This window comes from Natrix helvetica (assembly GCF_964273705.1).
Source record: "Natrix helvetica genome assembly, chromosome: 7".
In the NCBI taxonomy this organism is placed as follows: domain Eukaryota; kingdom Metazoa; phylum Chordata; class Lepidosauria; order Squamata; family Natricidae; genus Natrix; species Natrix helvetica.
In genome coordinates, this window is record NC_138558.1 from 73,144,458 (window position 1) to 73,172,340 (window position 27,883).

Below are 27,883 nucleotides of genomic sequence, written 5' to 3' on the forward strand. Positions count from 1 at the left end.
CTCGGCCCGCCCCGAGCCCCGCTCGCTCCCTTCTGCCGACGTGGCCGGGAGGGGAGTCCAGGACGCAGGCAGGGCGCGCCGGCAGGCAGCAGCTCGGCGGTGGTAAGAGGACAAAATGACTACCGGCAGCTTCCCCCGGCTTTTCTTTTCCTTTCCTTTCCCCTTTTCTTCCTTCCCTTCCTTTCCTCTCCTCTTTTCTTCCTTTCCCTTCCTCTTTCCTTTACTTTCCTCTTTTCTTCCTTTCCTTCCTCTTCCCTTCCTTCCTCTTCCTCTTTCCTTTCCTTTCCTTTCCCTTCCATTAATCTGTACCTTCTCACTCTGGAAGAGTTTTTCCTCAAAGTTGAGATGGCTCCTTCTTTACATATCAACATTTAATTATATATTACATTAAGACGATTTCTTCCTTGTAGAAAATATACTAGGTAGCTGAGGTTTCTTGTCTCTTGTTAGCAGTGTATGTAGTTTGAATAATTAAAAAGTTAGAATTATTTTAAGGATAATCTTGCCCTAAAGTATCTTTATGTCCGTTAGCATCAGGCAATTTAGCAAGTATTTTCTCCAAGAAGACATTTGGCCAACCTCACTTACAGATTCAGATGAACAGAGTTGAAAACTTGGAAGGGACCATGTAGATCATCTAGTCCAACCCCCCACCCCACCCCCAAGCAGGAGACCCTATACCATTTCTGACAGATGGTGATTCAGTCTCTTCTTGAAAGCTTTCAGGGATGAAACTCCCACAACTTTCGAAGGCAACTTCTGTTCCATGGGTTGATTGTTCTCACTGTCAGAAAGTTCCTCCTTATTTCTAGGTTGCATCTCTCCTTGATCAGTTTCCATCCATTATTCCTTCTCTGGCCATTTGGTGCTTTGGGAAATAGCTTGACCCCCTCCTCTCTGTGGCAGCCCCTCAAATATTGGAAGACTGCTATCATGTCCCCCCTGGTCCTTCACTTCACTAGACTAGCCAGGCCCAGTTCCTGCAACCGTTCTTTATATGTTTTATCTTCCAGTCCCCTCATCATCCTGGTTGCTCTTCTCTGCACTCTTTCTAGAGTCTCAACATTTTTTTGATAGTGTGGTGACCAAAACTGGATGCAGTATTGTAGGTGTGGGCTTACTAGGGCTTTATAAAGTGGTATTAGTACCTCCCTTGATCTTGATTATATCCCTCTGTCAATTTAGGTTTGCATTGGCTTTTTTGGCTGCCGCTGCATACGGTCAACTCATATTTAGCTGGTTGTCCAGTCAGACTCCAAGATCCCTCTCACACTTATTGCTATTAAACCTGGGGAGAAGACGAAGTGTTACCAGTTGGGGTGCTACCACTGAGAAGGCCCTGCTCTGAAACCTGTGCCGTGAGCCAAAATTACTGCTCTCTCTCTCTCTCTTTAGGATTTTACAGAGAAGTGTAGAAATCTTCTAGTTTCCTTTGCTTTGAAATCCTACTCCAACCGATTTGAAACTTATCTCTACTGTTCTCCTCTCGTAGGACCCAAAAAATGTCAGAGAGCAGAGGTGAGACGTTAACCCAAGAGGAAAATGAATGGGCGCTGCCATCTGAGCAAAATACATCCAATGCAGTAGTGCGTGATGAAAAGACAGTCCAGATATCACCGCAAGTTGATAAAAAAGAAGCTTCGGAAAGCGCCAACAAGGACTTAGAAGAGCAACAGGGGTTCAATTTGGAAAGTCCTTCAAATGAACAAGAGTCCAGTGGAGAAACAGTGAAGGACGATGTGGCTGAGTGCAGTGACTCTATAAGCCTCGAACCGGAAGTTGGACCTGAACGACTGAATGAAGAAAATGCTCTGGTAAGAAATAATCTGGCCATAATTCTTTATGCGTTTCCCCCCCCCCCCCCCAAGTTTTTATTTTATTTTATATGTATGTATCAATGCGTGAAAGAGGGATGTGGTGGCTCAGTGGCTAAGACCCTGAGTTTATCAATCAGAAAGGTCGGAAGTTTGGTGGTTCGAATCCCTAGCGCCGCGTAACAGAGTGAGCTCCCGTTACTTGTCCCAGCTTCTGTCAACCTAGCAGTTGGAAAGCACCCAAAAATGCAAGTAGAAAATAGGAACCACCTTTAGTGGGAAGGGAACAACGTTCCATGCGCCTTCGGTGTTTAGTGTCTGAGCTTGTTGATCAGAAAAGTCAGCAGTTCGGTGGTTAAAATCCCTTGTGCCGCGTAACGGAGTGAGCTCCCATTACTTGTCCCACCTTCTGCCAACCTAGCAGTTCGAAAGCACATAAAAATGCAAGTAGAAAATAGGAACCACCTTTAGTGGGAAGGGAACAACGTTCCATGCGCCTTCGGTGTTGAGTCATGCCAATCACATGACCATGGAGATATCTTTGGACAGTGCTAGCTCTGGCTTTGAAATGGAGATGAGCACCGCCCCCTAGAGTCAGGAATGACTAGCACATATGAGGGGGACCTTTACCTTTACCTATCATTGTGTGAACAGTGTGGCACCTGGGTGTCATACATTCTAATACAAATAGAACTAGTAGAATTCATCATAGTTATTATATGCAACCAACTTATACACTTCCAATAGTAATACACATTTATATTAAATTATTGTCTATCGTTATTTAATTACTCCATGTTTTCTCTTGCTGTTGCTTTCATTTTATTATGTAAAAGTGTATACGCTAATATTCCCCCTTTCTCTTATTTCTATCTCTTACTCTGACTTTTAATCATGTCACCCTTTTATTAAAATGTGTTTTCTTTCTATCTTATCAAACTTTTGATCGTGTCACCTGCCTAAAAAAGAAAGGAAGGAGAGGGAAAATCCAAACAACAAGAGGAAAGAAAAATTATCTATCCATTGTCTCTTGCCTACTTTAATTGCTATGCTTTTTTTGGCCTGTCCCATATTCCTTTCTTAATCTTTACCTTTGTCTGCATCTACTTCTTGGCTATTCAATCTAGGTATTTCTCCCATTTCTCCCCTCTTCCACTGCCTATTTTCCAAAATTTCTATCCACACCTCTATCTCCCTTTCAAAAATATCCTGTAGAATTCTTTGGTCCGTTGATAGATAAGATTTGTTTACTCATTTACTGGATCTTTATACTCCTTTTTCTTTAAAAGTCACTAAATATAACATCCCTCCTCCATTTTTCTCCACAGCACCAGTTCAACCCTTTATAATGGTAGAGAGGGGAAAAGACTTCACCTAAAGTTGCCAATTTTAGTTTCAGGATTTGCTTAGCTTGGTCAACTCCCCACCCCAAATCTCCCTGAAGGAAATCACAAAAAATGCAGCTTTTCTCATCAAAACCTCTTTCACCTAGCACTGAAGTCATCTATTCATGTTAGACCAGTCAATACTGGGAGTAAGGATATTGACTAACTAGTAAACAAACAAAGACACACAAAACAAGAGTGAAGTCTTAAGGTTTTAATCATTCTGGATCCTCAACAAATGACAACGTTGGAAATATTGTGTGGGATGGATGAGTGGGTGGGTGGGTGGGTGAATGGATGGATGGATTCATGAATGGATAGTTGGGTGGATAAATAGATGGGTGGGTGGTGGGTGAATGGAAGGATGGAAGGATGGTGGGTGGGTGAATGAATGGACAGGAAGGTGGATGAATTGAATGGATGGGTGGGTGGATGAATGGGTGGGTGAGTGGATGAATGGATGGAGGGTGGGTGGGTGGGTGAGTGAATGGATGGGTGGGTGGTGGGTGGGTGGGTTAATGGATGAATGGTTGGGTGGGTGGGTGGATGGATGGATGGATAGGTAGGTGGATGGATGAATTGATGAATGGATAGAGGGTGGGTGGGTGGAAGAATGGGTGGGTGGGTGAGTGGATGGATGGAGGGTGGGTGAGTGGGTGGATGAATGGATGGGTGGGTGGATGAACGGATGAATGGTTGGTGGGTGGGTGAATGGATGGATGGACAGGTAGGTGGATGGATGAATTGATGAATGGATGGATGGGTGGGTGAATGGGTGGGTGAGTGGATGGATGGATGGAGGGTGGGTAGGTGGGTGAATGGATGGACAGGTAGGTGGATGGGTGGATGGATGGATGGATTGATGAATGGATGAATGGTTGGTGGGTGGGTGAATGGATTGACAGGTAGTTGGATGGATGGATGGATGGATGGATGGACAGACGGACGGACAGTTGGATGGATGGGTGGATCAATGGATGAATAGATGGGTGTGTGAGTGATTAGTTGGAGGGATGGAGGGATTGTGATTCCTAATGTCCACATAGATAGCTGTTCTCCATGATGATCTATTCCTAACGTGACTTTCTTGACTTTTAGGTCTTCTAAAAGTCTCATCTGTTGCCATTATAATTGAGCACTCTGTGGGATTTGAAAGATGGTTTGCTTAAAATGTGAACTGCGTGCTTCTAATTTAAAATGGTTATTACTATTTGAGTAGCATATATGTACTCAAGGCTGAACTGTGGTGTCCTTGGTGCACTCTGAGAGTTTGGCCAAAGAACTCCACAATTTTATCTTATAGGATCCCTCATGCCTCATGCCGCGTGTACTTTAATTATTTGTTCTTTCCATTGCACGTAGCAATATTTAACAAATGTAAAAAAAAACTCTCCTAGGATTCGGTATCCAAAGGAAAAGGATGGACCACTTGGGGATCCTGGAGCAAGTCCCTTCTTTCAACAGCTTCTGCTACAGTTGTTAAGTATCCAAACCCATATTAAGTTACGGTTTATGTAAACATTGTCTAAACATAGTTAAGCACCAAAATATTACTTCCTCTATGATTAAGATCAGTCCTTGGCTTAGACCACTGGTGGTCTAAGCCAAGGACTGGTGGCCCAACTGCTGGTCTGTGGACCACTGGTGGCCCGCAAGAAAATGTTGGTGGTCAGCAGAAAAATAATTTGCATTTTTTATATTGCACTAAATCCGGGGTCCTCAAACTACGCCCCCTGGGAGGGATACGTGCAATGAACGCTTGTGTTGCTGCAGAGAGTCTCCCCCTTTGGGGTCATTTTGTGCTGGTCGGAGGGGAGGCAGAAATTCCAACTTGTGGTCTGCTTTGGCCTCCTGTTGGGGGGCTTTGGGCGAAGGCTGGAGGGAAGAGCCGCTGGTAGTGAAGAGCCGGAGGGCCTCGTTCCAGTGGGACTGCATCATAGCCTGGAACTGGCTGACCATCTCAGCCTGCTGAGCCTCCAGGGCCGGTTCCTGGCCTTGCACTCCCATAGGTCTTCCCTCTGCTTGGAAAGCCTATGCTCCTAGTCCTCAGTGAGGCGCTTCAGCTGAGCCTCCTTCTCGGTCAGATCCAATTTGAACTGAGCTGTTTTGCCAACTCTTTCTCCTGGTGGCTGCTTAGCTCCAGCAACTGCTTCCTGTTGGGGCCCTAAGGAGCCTAAGTGGGCAGGCGAGGAGTGGCTGGGAGGGGAGAGGTCAGTAGAGGCTGGCGAGGTGCCCCTTGACATGAGTGACATTGAGTTGGCCAAACCCACCCAGTCACATGACCATCCAGCCACGCCCACCCAGCCAGTCATTAGATAGATCATATTTGTGGTCCGTGGGATTTAAAATTATGAATTTAGTGGTCCCTGAAGTCCAAAACGTTGGGGACCCCTGGCTTAGAATACATCGACACTAGGAGATATTGTGAAAGGCTTCTGCCATTAGTTCAGGCCCCAATTAAAGTTGTAACGGGGCTGCCGCTGCTTAATTCTTTTTGGACTTATGGATTTCTCTCTGAACAATCCCACTGCTCAGCCATTTCTCCTTCTCCGAGAGTCTACCTCTGCAAAATAAACAGAGTCGAAACATCTGCACAATAGATGCCAGACAGCCAAATACAGGTAGTTCTCGACTTACAACCACAACCGAGCCCAAAATTTATGTTGCTGAACAGGACAGTTGTTAAGTCAAGAAGCAACGGATGGAAACTATAATCAAGGACAGAAGCACCCTAGAACTAAGGAGAAATTTTCTGAGAGTTAGAAGAACAATTAATCAGTGGAACAGCTTGCCTCCAGAAGTTGTGAATGCCCCAACACTGGAAGTTTTTAAGGGGATGTTGGATAACCATTTGTCTGAAGGGGTGTAGGGTTTCCTGCCTAAGCAGGGGGTTGGACTAGAAGACCTCTGAGGTCCCTTCCAACTCTGTTATTCTGTTCAGTTCTGTAAGTGAGTTGTGCCCCATTTTATGACCTTTCTTTGAAGCTTCTTGGATGAGAAGCGAAGGGTCTTCAAAGAAAAACCAGAAAGTCCAGTTACCTCTTGAAAAAAAGGCACCCCTGGGACAACCATGTCCTGGATGACGGAGAATCTCCATAGGCATTTAGCTCTACCAGGGGTTGGCAACCTTAAATACTCAGAGAGCCATTTGGACCCATTTTCCACAGAAAAGAAAACATCAGGCGCCACAAAACTCTTCCCGTGCCTGACTATTTCCTAAGCGGCCACAAAACTATCATATGTAATTGAATTAAACATTCTGTTTTCTTCTGAATTTTTTCTTTTCTTGGATTTATCCATGGTTGGCCTACCAGGGGTCATAAAGCTTAGTAAATTGCGCATCGGTGGGTGTCGCACATTGGCAGTTGTGATGCATATTTTGAGCGAGCCGCAGCAAGAGGGATGAAAGAGCCACATGCGCTACGGAGCTGAAGAAGCTTCTTGGATGAGAAGCAAAAGGTCTTCAAAGAAAAAAGAGAAAGTCTTGAAAAAAGGACCTTTGCGACCAGGATGACTGAGACTCACCAAAGAAAACATGGATCCTTTGAAAAACAAATGACAAAAACTGTTCGTTTTTCTTTCCAAAGTGCCGTAAAATGTGAAAAATCCATCAGGAATCTAACATTCTCATTTGGCCGTTTGTTCTGACTTAACAAAGTCCAAAAAGCAGATCGGTGCAATTAATAGAACATGATGGATAGCTGTCATCGATCTGGAGGAAATAAAATCTCCGGTGACGTGGCGCTATTTCTAGATTGTACAAAGTCAGCTCAAGAGGATGAAAATTAGGTTTTCTTAATAGTAGGAGCGACAATGCAAAGTGGTAGAGAAGAGTTAGTTCCAAATTAAATTAAGCACAAATGAGCTGAGAGCGGAAAAATAGGCTGTAATACGATTGAAATCCATTTGAGGGGAACTTAATATGATTTAATGTTTCATCAGCTGATGGGAGAGCTGAAGGGCAAGGTTTAAATCAAATCGCTCAGTAAAGGTTGCATATTGGAATACTCCAAATGCATTAACTATTAGAATGCTCAAAATGTTTTGCCAGGGTGTAATTCCGCAAAATCCTGTAAATCTAAGCCAATGGCAGATGGGCTGGAGGTGGCAGAGGCCAAAAACCCTCCCAAAATTGGTCTCAGCAGCTTTCATTAATAACACTGGCCCTGTAGTGGCTCTCTTACTGATTGAATTTTTTTGTAGAGATTCAAGATCAAGTAAACATAGAATGGTCGCATATTGTTGTGGCACATCAGCGGCCAATGGAGCTGACAGAAGATTCGGACAGTGAGGAGGTTGGGGGGGAACCTGGGCCTGTCCTGGAGTCTGGGGAAGGCTCTGAGGAGGGCTCTGTGTCGGAGGCAGAGAAGGGGCCAGAGCCGTATGCCAGTTATCAGCTGCCTTCAGTGAGGCAGAAGAACAGCTGGAGCCTGTTCCCAGTGTGCACATGTGCAGAGTTGCCAGATGAAGGGAACACCTAAAGAACAGGGGTCGACTTGGGAGTAAGGCCACAGGTGGACGATGAATGGCCCCTCCCAGAAGAGATAAAAGAGGAGCGAAAGGGGAGTGGAGTTTGCAGGAGGCAATTAGTTCATTCCTGCATTCTTGCCAAGTATTGTGGCGTCTCTCCAAGCCTGATAAAGGTCAGTAATTGTGACCTATCTTGAAGACTGTGGGAGAGGAAAGACTTTGCTGGAGAGGAACTCATTGTCAATTAAATAAAAGGGGTTTATCAGGATGAGGACTCAGCTTCGTGGTGCTGAGGAAGCCTAGGTCAGAACCAGTGGTGGGTTGCTCCTGGTTCAGCCAAACCGTTAGTAGTGGCAGCGGGAGGCCCCGCCCACCTGCCCGGACACTTTTGCACATGCTCAGAAGCGTTGCGCGCATGCCCGAACCGGTAGTAAAAATATTTGCAACCGACCACTGGTCAGAAGACATATCAACTATACAGTTAGTCCTTGACTTACGACTTCAGGGGAGTCCAAAATTCTCATGGTTAAGTGCGACATTTGTTCAGTGAGTTTTGCCCCTGTTTTACAACCTTTCTTGCCACCGCGTTAAGTGAATCGCTGCCATCATTAAGTTAGTAACACGGAGGTTCAGGGAAGTCTAATTTCCCCCATTGACTTTGCTTCTCAGAAAGTCCCCCAAAGGGGATTACTTGATCCGTGGACACTACAACGGTCATAAATGTGAATCAGTTGCCAAGCATCTGAATTTTGAGCCTATGATCACGGGGCTGGCCCAAAGGTCATAAGTGTGAAAAACGGTCATATGTCACTTTTTTTCGGTGCCATTGTAACGTCGGATGCTCACTAAATGAACGGTTGTAAGTCAAGGACTACCTTATATGTGTCCCACTTCAGGTCAAGGATTAACAGCAGTGAAAGAAAAAGCCAGCATTCTCCGAACTCGTGCCCCTTCCTCGGCATCTTCAGATGGCGGACCTCCAGAGACAACAGAAAACATCGTCACAGGTTCCATATTTCTCACGCGACCTGTCCGAAAACTCTTTGCTTTCCTCGTGAAATTGGTGAGCGTGTTCTTACTGGATTTTTTTTCCCCCCAACGGGTTTCTCCCTTTAAGATGTGGAAGACGATCGACAGCAGAGTTTTGAAGAGAACTTGGCCTTATCCTCGTCTCCTCCTTCCGGATCGCGGGGAGTGCTGTCAACCATCACTAGCGCCGTGCAGAATACCGTAAGGATTTCTTTTCTTTTTAAAAAAATCAAGTTTGTATTTTATTTTTTGTTATGCATACATATTTGTGAACAAAGTTTTGTCCGGTGTTTTTCCTTTTGACCTCTTCCCTTGTACATAATCCATTTTACAGCATAATTCTGTTCCAATTTCAGCTCCTTTGTTCTCTTTCCATATTTTCCACTTTACCCTTATTTCCTTTTTAATACACCTACAGTGTCATTATTGCCCCGTCAAAGTTAATCCAAGTTATCATTCCCTGTTTCATCTATCAGTGTATTTTACTCCAATGAAAACCTCGGTATTCTTCAATTAAACCTTCTTCTGTTCCATTCCATTCCATTTTCTATTATTTTCTAATGTCTATTTTCTATTATTTTCTATTTTCTATTATTTTCTATTTTCTATTATTTTCTATTATTTTCTATTATTTTCTATTATTTTCTATTATTTTCTATTATTTTCTATTATTTTCTATTTTCTACTATTTTCTATTTTAGATTTTCTACTATTTTCAATTATTTTCAATTTTCAATTATTTTTGATTTTCTATTATTTTTGATTTTCTATTTTTGATTTTCTATTATTTTCGATTTTCTATTATTTTCAATTTTCTATTATTTTCTATTATTTTCTATTTTTGATTTTCTACTGTTTTGATTTTCAATTTTCTATTATTTTCAATTTTCTATTATTTTCAATTTTCAATTATTTTTGATTTTTTATTATTTTTGATTTTCTATTATTTTTGATTTTCTATTATTTTCTATTTTAGATTTTCTACTATTTTAGATTTTCAATTTCCTATTATTTTCAATTTTCTATTATTTTTGATTTTCTAATGTTTTTTATTTTCTATTATTTTTGATTTTCTAATGTTTTTGATTTTCTATTATTTTCTATTTTCTGTCTTCCCTTCCTTTCCCTTCCTTTCCCTCCCCTCCCCTCTCCTCCCATCCTATCCCATTCAAATTAACGGGCTTTCCATATTCACAAGTAAATATATCAAAGTTGCTGATGAACATAAACGTTCTGCTCTATTTTACACAGGGTAAAAGTGTCTTAACTGGCGGACTTGACGCTTTGGAATTTATCGGCAAGAAAACCATGAATGTTCTAGCAGAAAGTGATCCTGGATTCAAGAAAACCAAAATTCTGATGGAACGGACCGCTTCTTTATCTCAGGTGAAACGGGCGCATAGCGATTAACCTCAGAAACAGGGATTTAGCTAGATTTTTCTAAATTGGTGACACTTCAACCTGATTTGGCAGGATGATATTCTAGTCATTGTAGGTTCAACATAAAACATCAGTAATTACAGATGATTTTTCAGGGTTTTTGGAAAGTCTTTTGAGCAGAAGCCTTGTAATCATTGAATGAGTAACAATATACGTACACTAGTTATGATGTGAGTTATGTAAATTGGGTAAAGCGTGTGTTAAAATTCATTTTCTTATTTTATCTTTCTTATTTTTCCTATTGGTCTCTATTTATTTATTTGTTTGTTTGTTTGTAAACCATTTACAAGATAAAAAGTATAGGTAAGAACATAAACATGAACAAAGGAAGTAAATACAGGTAAATGGGGACAGTAGGAGAGGGACGGTAGGCACGCTGGTGCGCTTATGCACGCCCCATTTACGGACCTCTTAGGAATGGGGTGAGGTCCACGGTAGACAGTTTGAGGTTGAAGCTGAGGGGGGGGTTGAGGTTGTAACAACGGAGTCAGGTAGAGCATTCCAGGCGTTGACCACTCTGTTGCTGAAGTCGTATTTTCTGCAATCGCGTCTAGAGCGGTTTACCTTGAGTTTGTATCGATTGTTTGCCTGTGAATTATTGCGGTTGAAGCTAAAGTAGTTGCTGACAGGTAGGACATTGTAGCAGACAATTTTGTGTACTATGCTTAGGTCAGACTGCAAGGGGTGCAGCCCAAAATTTCAAGCCTGGTGGCATAGGGGATTCTGTTGTGAGCAGAGGAGTGGAGGACTTTTCTCGTGAAATACCTCTGGACTCGCTCAATTGTATTAATGTCCGATATACAGTGGGGATTCCAGGCAGACGAGCTGTATTGGAGAATTGGTCTGGCAAAGGTTTTGTATGCCCAAGTTAGCAATACAATGTTGCCGGAGAAGAAGCTTCGCAAAATTAGGAATAATTGGCCCTGGGTCTAGAGGTGAGGACATCTGTCAAATCTGTTTTGCAGCCCATAAATCAGGATCTTTCCTTCTGTTTTTTCGTAGATGCTGCGGGAAGCCAAAGAGAAAGAAAAGCAAAGACTCGCCCAACAAACCACGATGGAGCCGACAGCGCATTATGGGGTGCTCTTTGATGAATTTCAGGGTTTATCACATCTAGAAGCTTTGGAAATTCTGTCCAATGAAAGTGAAGCCAAGGTAGGGTCAACGGGGTGCATAAATCAAGAGAACAAGGAGCTGTTTTTTTTTAAAAAAATGGTTTCCAGCAGGATAGCAATAGCCCTTAGACTTATATACTGCTTCACAGTGCTCTACAGACCTCTCTAAGCGTTTTACAGAGTCAGGATTGAACTTCTGACAGTGGGCAGTTAGCCTGCAATATTGCATTTTAACTACTGTATTTTTCGGCGTATAAGACACTCTGAAGTATATAAGATGCACCTAGCTTTTTGGGAGGAAAACAAGGGGGAAAAATCTGCTTCTGCCTCCCAGCAATTTGCCTCCTTGCAGCAAACAGCAAGCAGTACAGACAATATACACTGTTTGTGGTATTACATTTCAGGCTATACTTGTACAGATGCTGTTAAAATTGATGAGCTTTCTGGAAGTATAGTTATTCCCTGTTATTTAAAAGAAGATACACTAGTACTGGGCCTCTTCTGATCAAGAATTTATTTTAAAAAGCTTCTTCATTTTGTTAAGCTGTCTAGAACAATAATAAAGCAGGCTTTAAAAAATAAGTCTAATAATTTGAACATTCTATAGGCATTTATAGTTATTGACTTACCTCCTTGCAGGAAACAGCCTGATTAGCACAAGGAAAAAAAATCTGCTTCTGCCTCCCAGCAATTTGCCTGGCAAGTTTCACTTTCATTTTCAGTGTGGGTTTCACCCTCCCCAGGCTCCAGAGGCTTTATAGGATCCTGGGGAGGGCAAAAACAGCCCCCCCCCCCGAGGCCCTCCAGAGGCTTCAGGAGTTTCCCTGAAGCCTCCGGAGTATGAAAAACCGGCCCTACGGGCAAACCGGAAGTCAGGGAACTGACTTCTGGTTTGCTTATAGGGCTGGTTTTAGCCCTCCGGAGCCTTCAGGGGCCTTCAGCAGGCTTCCCTGAAGGCTCCGGAGGGCAAAAAATGACCGTATGGACAAACTGGAAGCCTCCTGGTGGCTCCGGAGCGCTAAAACCGGCCCTATGAGTTAACCGGAAGTCCATTCCTGAACATCCGGTTTGCCCGTAGGGCTCGTTTTTCGTGCTCCAGAGGCTTCCTGAAGCCTCCGGAGGGCGAAAAATGGCCTCAAAATAAGGCCGAATTCAGCTGGCCAGTGCACACATGTGCGCTGGCCACCTAACAGGGCAACGCCTTACATACCCTGACAAATGGCTCCGTGCGCCACCTGTGGCACGTGTGCCACAGGTTCGCCATCACGGCTATAGCCTATTGCAGCCTCCGCAAGCCCCATTTTCCCCGTTTGCTGCAAGGAGGTAAATTGCTGGGAGGCAGAGGCCAAAGGGTGGGGGCCAGTGGGTGGGTGGGGCTACATTCAGTGTATAAGACACACCCAAATTTTCACCCTCTTTTAGGGGGGGGAAAGGTGCGTCTTATACTCTGAAAAATATGATACTGTGCCACCATGGGAAGAAAGGAGGGAGGGAGGGAAGGAAGGAAGGACAGACTAGCAATGAGGGGTCTTTTGGTGCTCTGTGAGCTCGATTATTTTCTTGCAAATGTTTCTCCACCAAACTCCGTAATATCACCAGCGTTTATTATAAATAATGCACACAGGCCTCCTCTGTTTTTCTCAAACATGCTATACCACAGCTGTGATGAAACAATCTGCCCAAAATATACATATCTGGTATTGCGATGTTTATTCCCCCCCCCCCCCAGGTACAATCGTATTTGGCATCTCTTGAAGGAGAGGAGCTAGAAGCCGCAAAAAAGGTGTTGATTGCTATTAAGGCAGTCTTCCTTTCGCAAGGCTCGGAAAACCAAGACAAAGAAATAACAACAGGTAGTTGCTGAATGACAATTATTAAAGCGAGAGTGGGGAACTATGGCCCTTTTGTGACTGGTGGACTTCAACTCCCAGAATTCCTGAGCCAGAGTGGGGACATGGCCCTTTAATGACTTGTGGACTTCAACTCCCAGAATTCCTGACATAGCATACCATAGCTGGCTCAGGGATTCTGGGAGTTGAAGTCCACAAGTCCTAAAGGGAGCATAGTTCCCCACCTCTTTATCAAAGAATCTAGTTACTGATTCAAAATTATGGCGCATATGTTTTGAAAGATGTGGATCCCGAAACAGGTTTCACTTTTTCACTTTCTATTGAAAATACGATTTTCTTAAATTTAATAGGGCTTTTACAGTCCTTTCTGTGCTTTGCCTTCTCAATATGGTGAAATTCATGGATGCTTTTTATTTGTTAAGTTTTCTTCTCATTGGGAAATGAAACATCCACATAGCAGCCTTATCTTACTTGCTGAGTAAGATGTATTTTAATTCCTCCCCCCCCCCACACCCCCAATGCAACAGAATCCGATACCACTTCCTAGGTGGAAAGTAAACGGAAATTAGAAGTAACAGTAACAGAGTTGCAAGGGGCCTTGGAGGTCATCTAGCCCAACCCCCTGCTCACGCAGGAGACCTATATTAGGGATTTGAACCACCGAACCGCCGACCTTTCTGATTGACAAGCTCAGTGTCTTAGCCACTAGACATAGAGGAGAACAATGCTTAGTAAATTAGCTAGAATTCAGAATAATAGACTTGGAAGGGACTTTGGAGGTCTTCTAGCCCAACCCCCTGCTCAAGCAGGAGACCTACACCATTTCAGGTCAATGGCTGTCCAGTCTCTTCTTAAAAGCCTCCAGTGATGGATAACATCTGGTGGCAAGCCATTCCATTGGTTTATTGTTTTTAGTTTTCTTGGTGGAAAGGAGTAAAATTGCTTCTAAGTTGAAAGTAAAGATATAAAAAAATAGATACAGGCAGGGGTGAAATTCAGCAGGTTCTGACAGTTTGTGGAGAACCGGTAGTGGAAATTTTGAGTAGTTCGGAGAACCGGCAAATACCTCTCTGGCTGGCCCCAGAGTAGAGTGGGAATGGGGATTTTGCAGTATCCTTCCCCTGGAGTGGGGGGAGGATGGAGATTTTGCATATCTTTCCCCTGCCATGCCCACCAAGCCATACCCATAGAACTGGTAGTAAAAAAACCTGAATTTCACCACTGGATACAGGGGAGAAATGCTATTTGTTTCCTAAAACATGACCAAGGAAGAAGGAGAAAAAAACATATACTTAATTAGAATCCTTTTGTTTAGAAGCAGAAAAAATGTTTTTCTCTTAATTTAACTCTTTTTCCTTAATAATCGCCGCAGATGCAAGAGATGAGTTTATTACAACACTGACGGAATTGCTATTTGAACTACACGTTGCTGCTACACCAGATAAACTTAACAAGGTGGGGAATGTTGTTTATTGGAATCTTTGAAGATATTGCTTATTTGATAGCTCAGGGCAATGATCCTTGATAGCGTATTTATTTTTTTAAAAAAAACAACAAGAAATGAGGCAAGAGCAGGCAGCATTCATATCATTACTATGTTGGTAACTCTGAACACATCGAAGGAGACAGAGAAGGAGGGAAATTGGTGAATGTGTTTGTAAATAGCTCAGAGTCAGGAAGTCTCATTTGGCAGAATAAGACATGGACTTATTCACAGAGCACTTCTTCACTATGTTGTCAGATGCCAGTTCTGATGCACCCAAAAGTCCATGAAATAATTTGGTCTATAATCGGCAATATAAAATCTGGAATGTTATGTTCCAAATTATGCAGAGCCAAAGGAGTGATGAAAACTGGCAAAATTAGGAATGGAAATACATGAGGAAGAAGTTCATTAGAAATTCTGTAAATGCAGTGGTATAATGGCTTGGAAACACAGTGACTTGATTGATTATTGATTGACTGGTTGGGTTGTTGGTTGGGTGTTTGGATTGTTGTTTGGATGTTTGGGTTGTTGGTTTGAGTGGTTGTGTGTTTGGATTGTTGGTTAGGTTGTAGTGTGGTTGGGTGGTTGGGTGTGTGTTTGGTTGGGTAGTTGGGTTGGTGGTTCAGTGGTTGGATTGTTGGTTGTGTGTTGTGTGTTTGGGTTGTTGGTTTGGGTGGTTGTGTGTTTGGATTGTTGGTTAGGTTGTAGTGTGGTTGGGTGGTTGGGTTGTTGGATGTGTGTTTGGTTGGGTAGTTGGGTTGGTGGTTCGGTGGTTGGATTGTTGGTTGTGTGTTGTGTGTTTGGGTTGTTGGTTTGGGTGGTTGTGTGTTTGGATTGTTGGTTAGGTTGTAGTGTGGTTGGGTGGTTGGGTTGTTGGGTGTGTGTTTGGTTGGGTAGTTGGGTTGGTGGTTCGGTGGTTGGATTGTTGGTTGTGTGTTGTGTGTTTGGGTTGTTGGTTTGGGTGTTTTGGTTATTGTTTGGGTCATTGGGTGGTTGGATTGTTGGTTGGCTGTTTGGTGATGGGGTGGTTGGGTAGTTGAGAGGTTAGCTGGGTGATTGGATGGTTGAACCAATGAATCAATTAATGTAGCTACCCATCTCACATGTGACGCTGAAGTATTTTCTGCCAGGAAACTAAACATTTATGTTGGAATCCAGATGTGCCATTCTGAAGCAGTGCCTTTCCCACTACAATAATAACTCTCTGCCACTTTTGATGGTGGTTATGTTGCAGGCCAGAAAGAAGGCTTATATTGCCTTAGAAGCGGCAAGTCTCTCCACATCTGGAGACCTGGAAGGGAACCCACCAGGCCAAACTAAAGAAGCGGATGATGAAGTTGTAGAAATGCAAGTAACTGAAGAAAAATCCCAGGTGGGAGAACCTGAAAAGACAGAAACAAAAAGAACCCAAACTGTAGAGGTAAGTGATGACCAGGTCTTTCTTTGATGACTGTCAATCAAGGATGGTGTAAGGATTCCTGCAGTGTGCAGGCTGTTAAGTAATCAAACTCCCCTTTAGAAGAGCGAGTATGCAGAGAAGCATAATGAGAGTGATATGGAATAACACGCACAAACCAGCATACAGAGACACTGAATAGTATAAAAATATAGTAGTTTACTATGTAGAAATATAGAGGTATTCAGAGTCCGGTTAACAGTCCAAGTCATACACGGTTCAGTAATTCAGTTATCAACATTCTCAGTTTAACACACAAAGTAACTAACAGTAGCAAGACTCAGTAACTCACGAGCAGTATCAAACAGTATCCACGATCAGCATCTAACAAAACACAGAGAGAGCTAACAGCCATTCTGGCTCCCTCTTATAGCTGCTTGAGGTAACAAGCCAACTGCATCTCTGAATCATTTAAAATAACAGTAAAGTAATCATAGCTTATATACATTGCCAAGCCAAGCCTAGGGTTACATTCCTAACACAGGCCATTGAGTCCAAGGACCTTTTAGGTCATTTCCAACTCTCCGATTCTGTGATTTTGTCTTTGCCATCTAATAAGAGGCAGGGATAGAAACGGTTAGCCATCACTGATCTATGCTAATCAGTAAATTTTCCTTCTTTCAAGGAACTTTACATGTTGTCCATTGAAAGCCTGGCCGAAGTAACAGCTCGTTGCATTGAACAACTGCATAAACTAGCAGAATTAATTCTCCATGGACAAGAAGTTGAAAAGCCAGCCCTGGACCAAGCTCGAGGTCTAACAAAGTGAATATATTTTCATTTGCTGTTCTTTCTGTTCATGACTTCCTGCTCATTCATTCATTCGTTTGTCATAATATTTTCATTCTGGGGTGGGGGGTTTGCATTTTCACATGGTCACACAGGTTTTGCTGGGTGGTGAGGCTTTACCACATTGTGTTGCAGCAAGGAAACCTCTACAGGTGTCGCGGCATCTGTGACGTTACAGGTAATTCTGGTTTAGCAGCTGCCTTGCTCAGTGACCATTGGCAGTCACAACTGTGATGTAAGGCAATTTTTCAGCCAATTCTCATACCTACAACCTTTGCAGGTCTGTTAAAGCAGGGACATCAAACTCAAGGCCCAGGGGCTGGATGCGGCCCGCGGAGTGTTTAGGTCTGGCCCGCGGAGCCTACCCCGGAAACAGAGAAGGACCAGCCCGTGTTGCCTCTGCCAGTGAAACGGGAGCTCGGGAGGGCTGTGTGAGCTCCATTTTTGCTGGCAGAGGGTTGCAGGAGGTCATCGCAGCCGAAAACGGAGCTCAGGAGCCATTTTTGCTGGAAGAGTGCTCGGGCTACCAGAGGTGCCCCGACACGAGTGATGTCAAGCGAGCCACGCCCACCTAGGCCCACGTCCACCCCAGCCCCCCAAAGTCAAACACAACCCTGAGGTGGCCCTCAATGAAATCGAGTCTGACACCCCTGTGTTAAAGAAAGCTTAAAGTAAGATCATAAGCGCAGTCACCGTTTCATTTAGTGACCGCTTTACTGAATGACCTAAGTTGCTGGTCTCAACTGCAGTTGCTAAATGAGGACTAGTAGATGGAGTTTACTGACTTTCCATTTAAAAACAAAAATCCTAATTTTAAGAATGGCTAAAATTGTGTAAAGTAAGTCTTTCAAGATTTGTGTTCACCCATTACCTCTTCAAATGATGTTTTAACTTCATGTTTTGCAATGTTTCAAAATTATTCTCTTTATTTAGATTATTCTGGGGGCAATAGCAATGAATCAAAAGGCAAAGTTGTGTTCCATTGGGGGGGGCGGGATGCGGTTGTGTGATAAGTGTCCTATGCTGACCCATAAAAGTGGAATATTTAGGTAAATTTATGTAAATATGCTATTTTCATGAGCAAATATAACAGTACAGCATCACAGGGGCAATCCAATTTTTGCACCAGACTGCAAAAAAACACACCAAGCGAATGGATGATGATACCGAACTCATTGGTAGCCTCACACAGCAATGAATAAGGACATACATTCAATTTTGCAGCTACTAAGATTGTTGGATGAGCAGGCACAAAAACAGCCAGGGAAACAATTGAAGCCTGGGAAATGGGCCCTTTCGTCAGTCAAGACGAGTGCTGATTTATCACTAGCTTATCAAATACCTAGGAAGTGAGGGCTTGGCAGCAGAAGGAAACAACAGCTGACAACTTAACAGACAGCCATCAACACACTCCCAATCAATAAAAGTCACACACAACAGGCATCATATGAATGCCACACACGGAACAACGCATATATTGCTAGAGAGAAATTCCCTGAGGATTCTTTTCCGGCATGAGTCTGAAAACTCAGAAGACTAAACCTCTGGTCCCAGTGACTGACCCAGTTTGGATACTCATATCCTTTGTCTAAATTACTAATAATGAATGGGTAATCATCTAGATCCATGATGGCGAATCTATGGCACGCATGCCACTCTCTGCGGGCATGCGAGCTGTTGCCCCAGCTCAGCTCCACTGCGCTTCCCGCCAGCCAGCTGATTTTTGGCTCTTTGTCATGCATGCGCGGGGGCATGCAAGAGACTGTGTGCATGCATGGGGGGGTCTCGTACATGCGTGTGAACAGGTGCAGCAACCCCACCCCCGTGGCACATTTTTGCTCCCAGGAGGCTGCAGAGATGCCTACTAGGCCCAAAATGGGGCATGGCGGGGGTCACACACCCATGCATGGGGAGGAAGGGGAGGGTGGGTGGTTGTTTGTGCAAGCTCAGGGGGGCAGGACATGCAGGGGTGTGTGTGTCACACATGCATTGCATTATGGGTGCGGGCGCGCATATGCTTTCAGCACGCAACGACAAAAAAATTAGCCATCACTGATCTAGATTGTAGTAAAGTTTGGCCTGAACTATTCAAGACTATGCTGATTAGGATGGACAAATACTCATATTCCCATTATGTTTTCAACAGTTTAACAAATACGATGTGTAATGAAGTGTCATCCCTCTCAAAACAATTCTCCGATGTTTTGACTTCGGTTGGGGTAAGTTATTACACAATTTCATTTATTGATTTATTACTTCATGTGTTATTGTTTAACTAAGTGAGAGACTGAGTGAGCAAGTGGTATTAAATGATATCTCCAATCCGCATCCAATGTACATAATTTATTTCTCACAGGACCACAAGCAAAAAAAGGATCATATATTCTTAATCTCTATATATAAAAATGGTTGTGTGTGTGTGTGTGTATGTTCCAGCATAACTCTGGAACGCCTCGAGCAATTTCAACCAAACTTGGTACACAGATTACTTACTCTATGGAAACAAATATTGTGGGGGCAAGACACCCCTAAAGCCCCTTGGGGTATGTATTCTGTTAAGCCTGTTGTGCCTTAAATGGTTTTTACCTTACTGCTGTAAAATGGCTTCTACTGTACAGCGCGGTGGAGCTGCCATGTTAATGGCTTCACAGTACTCCACAAGGGGGCACCCTCTGGTAAGGGGAGAAAATCCAACATTAGAAATTGCATTTGGTCTGGACATTTTCCCCCTATAAATAAATACCCGGGCAATGCCGGGTTATCAGCTAGTCCAGGGGTGTCCAAACTTGGGAACTTTAAGACTTGTGGACTTCAACTCCCAGAATTCCCCAGCCAGCACTGGCTGGGGAATTCTGGGAGTTGAAGTCCACAAGTCTTAAAGTTCCCAAGTTTGGACACCCCTGAGCTAGTCATATATAGTGTAGCTTTTAAGTGATACGTTTTTCTCCAATCTGTTCATCAAAGGTGCCAATAATTGCCAAGTTTTATAGCCAACAGTTTTATTTCACACTCACATTCCATCATAATAGTCGCTGGAGGACTCAGAAAAATAGATTCTTACTGTTATAATTAAACTCTTCATGTTGCAGGAAAATCCGTGACAGTAGAATGAAGGAGATTTAAGAGAATATAGCAATAGCACAAGATTTATATACCGCTTCAGAGTGCTTTACAGACCTCTCTAAGCGGTTTACAGAATCAGCCTCTTGCCCCCAACAATCTGGGTCTTCAGATTTTGGAATAAAAGCAATTAAAATGGATCACAGTTCAATTCAAATAAAGCATTGCCATGCAGGTAGTCTTTGACGTACGACCACAACTGAGTTTATGTTGCTAAGCGAGACATTTTTAAAAAGTGAGTTTTGCCCCATTTTACGACTTTTCTCGCCATAGTTGTTAAGTGAATCACTGCAACAACCCAGTTGTTAAGTGAATCTGGATTCCCCCTGGGCCTTGCTGGTCAGAAGGTCGCAAAAGCAGATCACGTGACTCCAGGAGACTGCAACGGTCATAAACATGAGTCAGCTGTCAAGCATTTGAACGTAAATAGTCATGAGTGTGAAAAATGGTAATAAGTCCCTTTTTTCAGTCGGCTGTAACTTTGAACGGTCACTAAACGAACTGTTGCAAGTCGAGGACTACCTGTATAGTTTATTCATGCTTGATAACTGAATTTTAAGGTGGCCTCTTGGGTGAATTTTGCCCATCCCACATCCATCCATGAAGGTTTAGCAACAGTTCTATAATGCAATAATACTGCTTTCACTTTAAATAATTTACTTGGGCCAGAATTTGAGGGAATGTGTCTCCGTCTGCACTTTTGCATTTTTTTCCTCATCAATCATTGAGGCAACCTAAATACAGGTGAAACTCGAAAAATTAGAATATTGTGCAAAAGTTAATTTATTTCAGTAATGCCATGGTCATTGAACCAGGTTTTGGTGCTTTTGGCAGTGTGGGCAGCTGGAAAATGAAGTCAGCATCCCCATAAAGCTCGTCTGCGGAAGAAAGCATGAAGTGCTCCAAAATCTCCTGGTAGATGGTTGCGTTGACCTGGTCTTGATGAAGCACAGTGGTCCAAAGTCCTGTTGTTCAGTGGTCCAAAGTTCTCTTTTCTGATGAGAGCAACTTTTGCCAAGAGCACCAAAAACTGGTTCAATGACCGTGGGGTTACTATGCTTGATTGGCCAGCAAACTCGTCTGACCTGAACCCCATAGAGAATCTATGGAGCATTGCCAAGAGAAAGATGAGAGACATGAGACCGAACAATGTAGAAGAGCTGAAGGCCGCTATTGAAGCATCCTGGTCTTCCATAACACCTCAGCAGTGCCACAGGTTGATAGCTTCCATGCCACGCCGCATTGAGGCAGTAATTGCTACAAAAGGGGCCCAAACCAAGTACTGAGTACATATGCATGCTTATACTTTTCAGAGGTCCGATATTGTTCTATGTACAATCCTTGTTTTATTGATTGCATGTAATCTCCTTGATTAGTTTCCACCCATTGCTTCTTGTTCTACCCTCAGGTGCCTTGGAGAATAGCTTGACTTCCTCTTCTTTTGTGGCAACTCTTGAGATAGCGGAAGACTGCTATCATGTCTCCCCTAGTCCTTCTTTTCATTCAACTAGACATACCCAGTTCTTGCAACCAGGATGTATTTATCTGGCTTCAATCTAGTCCTTGTTCATAGCCTTTCATTTTGTTTTGTCACCTTGACATTTTAGCAGGTGGCTTGAAATAGCTCTTCCGAAGGAGATCAGCTGTGACTTGCTATTTGTCCATATCATTTAAGAAGCCCAGAGGAGGCATTCCAGGGGAAATTCAATTCAATCCAAAACTTTATTGCCAATCCACAACATGTGTACAATAAAATTGAAGGAGCCTCCCTGGGTGCAGCCGCCCCCCGCCCCCCTGAAAACACAGAATTCATCTCAATAACCCAATAAATAAAAGGGGGGAAAAAGAAATCCCTAAACCCAAATATGGAATAACAAGCACACATTCCCACATACATACCCTGTTTCCCTGAAAATAAGACCTCCCTGGATAATAAGCCCAATCGGGCTTTTGAGTGCATGCGCTAAAATAAGCCCTCCCCTGAAAATAAGCCCTCCCCGAAAATATTGCAACACAGCAGCAGCCATGAGGTGACCATACTTGCTGCCACCTGCACCTCAAAAATAATAAAATAACGGTGACTATTTCATGCTGTAAATTGTGTGTGTGTGCTTGTGTGTGTTTTAAATTCCCATATGCAATTAAACCACTCACTCTAAACTCAGATTCTTTGGGAAATTTCTAACACATTTTGGTTTTAAAATCCGTCCTTTAGCTCAAATTCTGTCAGATTGCCAGTGTTGAGGAAAATTACATTGTTTAGCTGGTGAATGAACGCAAAGCATGTGTCAGAATATTCATGAACTGGCAGAGACATGGTAACAAAGTCAGCCAATGAATAGGCATGCCAACTGGGTCAGCCAATGAGGGCTGTTTGGAAACAGAAGCTTAAGCCGGGGAGTGGTTTAGGCTTAGTTTAGGCTTAGGCTTAGCTTAACTGCCCTGTATAGAGGTTCTCTTTGTCTGTATTAAGCTCTGAACTCTGAACTGAAATCAATCTCTCCTCTCTACCACGTTGGAAGAATCTGTTGTTGGTATTGTACATTTATTCGTGTGTTATTATGTATATAAAGAAGTTAACAAATCCTGCTGAATCAGTTATCTGTGGGTGCTTTCTGGATCTGATTTTTCTCAACTCTGACATCATGTTTCCAATAAAGGGAAAACATTGATTTACCTGTAAATCAATATTTTCCCTTTATCGGAATTTCATTTGGTGACGTTTTCTCGGTCCTGCAAGAGTATTCTAACTTTCTCCCTGTTTTCCTTTAAACAGAGTGACAAAAAAGCTGAAATTCTCAATCCAATGGTCAATAGTGTGCTATCAGAGGTAAGTAAGGCCCGTATCTACTTTACATAAGAAGCCAATTGGCTGTCATTTTCTCATCGGCATTGATACCCTATGAAAAAAACCAAAAAAAATATAGTACAACCAGAAGGCAGGGCAAGAAACAATCGATGGAGACTAATGAAGGACAGAAGCAACCTGGAATTAAGGAGAAACTTCCTAACAGGGAGGACAATTAACCAGTGGAACAAATTGCTTTTGGAAGTTATGGGTGCTTCATCACTGAAAGCTTTTAAGAAGAGACTGGGGAGCCGTTTATCAGAAATAGTACCGTGTTTTCCCGAAACTAAGACAGGGTCTTATTTTCTTTTTACCCCCAAAATAAGCGCTTGGCCTTATTTTTGAGGAGGTCTTATTGTTTTTGAGGTGCCCTCGGCCTGCAGCACGCAGATCAGCTGATCCAGAGAGGGCCGGAAGGTCTTTTTGCAGCTGCCACTAAGAGAAGGGGCGTAGTAGCTAGGGTTTGCAGAAGCGGCATCAGCTAGGCCGTTCCGCGTGAATGGCAGGTGGATGTGGGGCGCGTGGGGCATGTTTCCCCCTTATCCCCCCATGAAACGGCGGGGACTGGCTGCACATGTGGTTTTTTTTTTTTTTTTTAATATAAATGTTTATTTATTTTTCTTTAAAAAGACAAGACAACACATAAAGTACAAGAGCAGGGAAGTAAAAAAAAAAACACATTTTCATCAAGCATGTCGTTTGGTTACAAGTTTTTGTGCGATGGTTTTTACAATTAAGGATGCGGTCACTAATTATCCATTAAATATAGTTAAATATTTCATTGAGCATTGCATGTTCAAGTTACCATAGTATTCTTTCTTTTATGACAACCCTTATTTCTTTATCTCTATAATTATGTACTAGGTAGCAATAGGTCTTTATAAAATTGTATCACCGTTCTCTCAAAAATAAAGGTGGAGATTAAGTCAAAGAAAAAAAGAAACTCATTACTTCATATAAGACATTTCTATTTTCCATTAATCTTAAATTTTCCAATCATCCTCAACTCCAAATTTAATTTCCCGTTATTATTTGTCAATCCATGTCGTCATTAAATATTTTAATCTATATTCACATCCATTGTTCATTACATCATCATTATTCCATTTTATATTATAAAATAGTCACCAGCCACAATCATACCTAACAATTTAAATCATCTCACTCTTATGCATTGAATACATTATTATTCTTATCTCGTATAAGTAAATGGTCTATTTCATAATAAAGGCTTAATATGTATAGAAAGAGAAAAAAAGAGAAAGAAGAAAGAGAGAGATTTTTTCAAAACATTAAGTATAACTTTTAAGAAGAGACTGGGGAGCCGTTTATCAGAAATAGTACCGTGTTTTCCCGAAACTAAGACAGGGTCTTATTTTCTTTTTACCCCCAAAATAAGCGCTTGGCCTTATTTTTGAGGAGGTCTTATTGTTTTTGAGGTGCCCTCGGCCTGCAGCACGCAGATCAGCTGATCCAGAGAGGGCCGGAAGGTCTTTTTGCAGCTGCCACTAAGAGAAGGGGCGTAGTAGCTAGGGTTTGCAGAAGCGGCATCAGCTAGGCCGTTCCGCGTGAATGGCAGGTGGATGTGGGGCGCGTGGGGCATGTTTCCCCCTTATCCCCCCATGAAACGGCGGGGACTGGCTGCACATGTGGTTAAATGTTTTAGGGGAGGGCTTATTTCAGGGGAGGGCTTATTTTAGCGCATGTGCTCAAAAGCCCAATTGGGAGATCTTATTTTTGGGGAAACAGGGTATAAGTCTCCTGCGAGAGCAGGATGTTAGACTAGAAGACCTCCTGGGTCCCTTTCAGCTCTGTTGTTGTTATTGTTGTTATTATTATTATTATTATGACAACTTGATTTCATTTAATTGTAGAGAGCAGAACATAGAGTAGTGAAGTTAGAAGGGACTTTGAAGGTGTTTTAGCCAATCCAAGCAGGAGACTCTATGCCATTTCCAATAAATGGCTGTCCAATATCTTTTTGAAAGCCTTCAGTGATGGAGACCCAAAACGTCTAAAGGCAATCTTGACTTTACTTGTCAGAAGGCCGCAAAAACTGATCATGTGACTCCAGGACACTGCAGCTGTCATAAATACATGCCGGTGGCCAAATATCCCAATTTCAATCATGGTTGTAGGGGTGGAAAACGGTGAAAACTAAACTTACTGCACCAAGTATTATTGTGGCGAGTCTTCCGCCACAAGATTCTGTGGCAAGTCTTGTGGTTTTCATTCATCTACCCTGTTTCCCAGAAAATAAGACCTCCCCGGATAATAAGCCCAATCGGGCTTTTGAGCGCATGCGCTAAAATAAGCCCTCCCCTGAAAATAAGCCCTCCCCTAAAACATTTAATTGCATGCGCAGCCTGTCTGGGAGTCTGCTCAGTTCAGTGAATCCCAAATGCCATCCCTGGCTGGCCATGCCCACCTCATCCCTCCCGCCCTTCCCTTCCCCGGAGTCTCCATGTAGCCCATTCATCAGGCCTGGTAAGTGCAGGGTCCACACGGAGGCTCGAGGAGGGGGGGAAATGGGCCTATTGGAGGTTCCGGAAGCCTGAAAATGGGCCTGTTTCCAGCCTCTAGGACAGGGGTGTCCAAACTTGGGAACTTTAAAACTTGTGGACTTCAACTCCCAGAATTCCCCAGCCAGCTGGCTGGGGAATTCTGGGAGTTGAAGTCCACAAGTCTTAAAGTTCCCAAGTCTGGACACCCCTGCTCTAGGGCCTGGGGGAAGCAGTCTTCGCCCTCCTGGAGAGTCGAGAAAAGCCTCCGGAGCATGGGAAGGGCAAAAAACGGCCCCTCCCGCCATAGTGCAGGAGACTGGCTAGGCCATGGCCACGCCCACCCAGCAATGGGGCACAGAACCCCTTGCTAAAACTTTTGAAGTCCACCCCTGACTTTCTGGTTTTTCTTTGAAGACGTTTTGCTTCTCATACAAGAAGCTTTTTCAGCTCTTATATTTTCTAATAATATTTTATTACTATTACTACTACTACTACTAATAATAATAATAATAATATTTTCTTTTCTCATTAGGGCTGTAATAGCACTGCATATATTCAAGACGCCTTCCAGTTGCTGCTTCCAGTCCTTCAGATCTCACATATCCAAATCCATGGTTTAAAAACACAAGACTGACTTCCTCTAAACTAACCATCAATTTAATTTCTGTTGGGTCACACTTAATGAGTATCCAAAGGCCTTTTAAGCCATTCCAGAGTCTTTAGAAGGACGCTAAATGCAGGATTGGCACGGAAAGTTATCAAACAAACATTTTCGATCTGAATGAACTGTTTCAAATCAGCAAAGGGGAAAGCAGCTTCATGTTTCTTGTAGTAATTTAAGGTTTTATTCTGATTTTATTGGTGCAAATTCACCTTGGATATATTACTAAATATTTTAGATTGTGTTTCAGGAAAAAAAGTTGTCTTTTCCCCTCTGCCCCACCTTTTGCTTAAATATTTTATCGAGTAAATTGAGACAGACAGAAAGAAAGACTTATGGATTTTGCTGTGATCCTAATATTAAATGGAAACATTCAGGACAGAGAATCAAAGATATAATAGAAGAATAGACCTTATTTCTAATGCTGCTTCTAATATTAGACCTTACTTTTGACACTAAGTCCATTTTCCATTTGTGGGCCTTCACTACTCCCAGTAGCAGAAATGTTTACTTGACTTAGCAATATTATTAATTAATAGCCGATAACCGGGCGTTGCCCTGGGTATTTATTTATAGGGGGAAAATGTCCAGACCAAATGTAATTTCTAATGTTGGATTTTCCCCCTTACCAGAGGGAGCCCCCATGTGGAGTACTGTGAAGTCATTACCATGGCAACTCCACTGCGTTACACAGTAGAAGCCATTTTACGGCAGTACAGTAAAAGCCATTTTAAGGCACAATAGGATGTATCTTAACAGAACACCCCCCCGGGGGGGGTTTAGGGATGTCTTACCCCCCACAGTATTTGTTTCCAGAGAGTAAGTAATCTGTGTACCAAGTTTGGTTGAAATTGCTTGAGGCGCTCCAGAGTTATGCTGGAACATACACACATGCGCAGTTTTTGTAGGCTTACATCATAAAGTCTTATGCAGAAAAAGCAGTAAATTATTTCAACAAATGATTACTTCTTTGCTCCTTCCCAATCAATTAGATCGTCTGTTTTTGCTCCTGCTGGTACTTTACACTGAAGAGGATCCATATTTGGGTTCAAGAGGGATTCCTTGGTGCTCCCTGAGCTGAGTGTTGTTGTTTTTTTTGCAGATGTTTCATTATCTAAACTAGGCAATATCATCAGTGCTAAAAACCTCACTCCCTTCTAACACTGATGATGTTTCCTAGTTGGGTCATGAAAGGTCTGCAAGAAAATCACCAAGCTTGGAGAGCAACAAGGACCCCCAGTTCTCCTTCTCCTCCTCCTCCCCCCTCCCCCTCTTCCTCCTCCTCCTCACTCCTTTCTAACACTGATGTTGTTATCTAGTTGGATAATGAAACATCTGCAAAAAAACCCCCACCAAGCTCATTTCAACTTTGAGCTACAAATATTCTCCTTTATCGGTGTAATTGAGTTTGCATTTCTCAGTCCATTCCATATGCCACAGCTGTTGCTTTGTAAGGGAATTTCTGTGTTTTCATAAGTTATCTTCATGCAAATCTCACAAATCGAGAATAGTTGTCTGGAACATCTGATCCAGGACACCACAACCTGCTCCCAGTTCAATGAATTGACTTCTAGGAGGCAATGCTGAACTACATCTCAGAACATGGCAGTCGTGGAAGAGAATGTTCTAGAATTTTCCAGCACGTTCCATTTCCAAGTTTTGCACATCTCTTGTCTCTTTTAAGCCTACTTGTAGGGATTCTGTAGCAAGTACTGCGATTTTCATTAATTTAAGTACTGCGATTTTCATTAATTTAACACAGGGGTGTCCAAACTTGGCAACTTTAAGCCCTCTGGGCTTCAACTCCCAGAATTCCCCAGCCAGTGTGTTGAAGTCTTAAAGTTGGCGAAGTTGGACACTCCTGATATAACAGAACATTGAGTTCCTGTTTCTTAAAATACATTGCATCAAAGCAT

The 27,883-nt window shown here is 42.8% G+C and overlaps 1 protein-coding gene across 1 annotated transcript; it reads left to right on the forward strand.

Moving 5' to 3' along the window:
* On the forward strand, positions 1 to 26,110 carry FAM114A1 (family with sequence similarity 114 member A1). The gene is made up of 14 exons (XM_081959799.1): positions 1 to 102; positions 1,493 to 1,814; positions 4,597 to 4,677; positions 8,565 to 8,676; positions 8,787 to 8,899; positions 9,950 to 10,084; positions 11,141 to 11,293; positions 12,983 to 13,106; positions 14,476 to 14,558; positions 15,824 to 16,009; positions 16,671 to 16,810; positions 18,981 to 19,053; positions 22,731 to 22,784; positions 25,839 to 26,110. Exons 2-14 carry the CDS (start codon positions 1,503 to 1,505, stop codon positions 25,938 to 25,940), a joined length of 1,668 nt encoding a protein of 555 aa, XP_081815925.1. The 5' UTR covers positions 1 to 102; positions 1,493 to 1,502; the 3' UTR covers positions 25,941 to 26,110.
* The last annotated feature ends 1,773 nt before the right edge of the window (positions 26,111 to 27,883 follow it).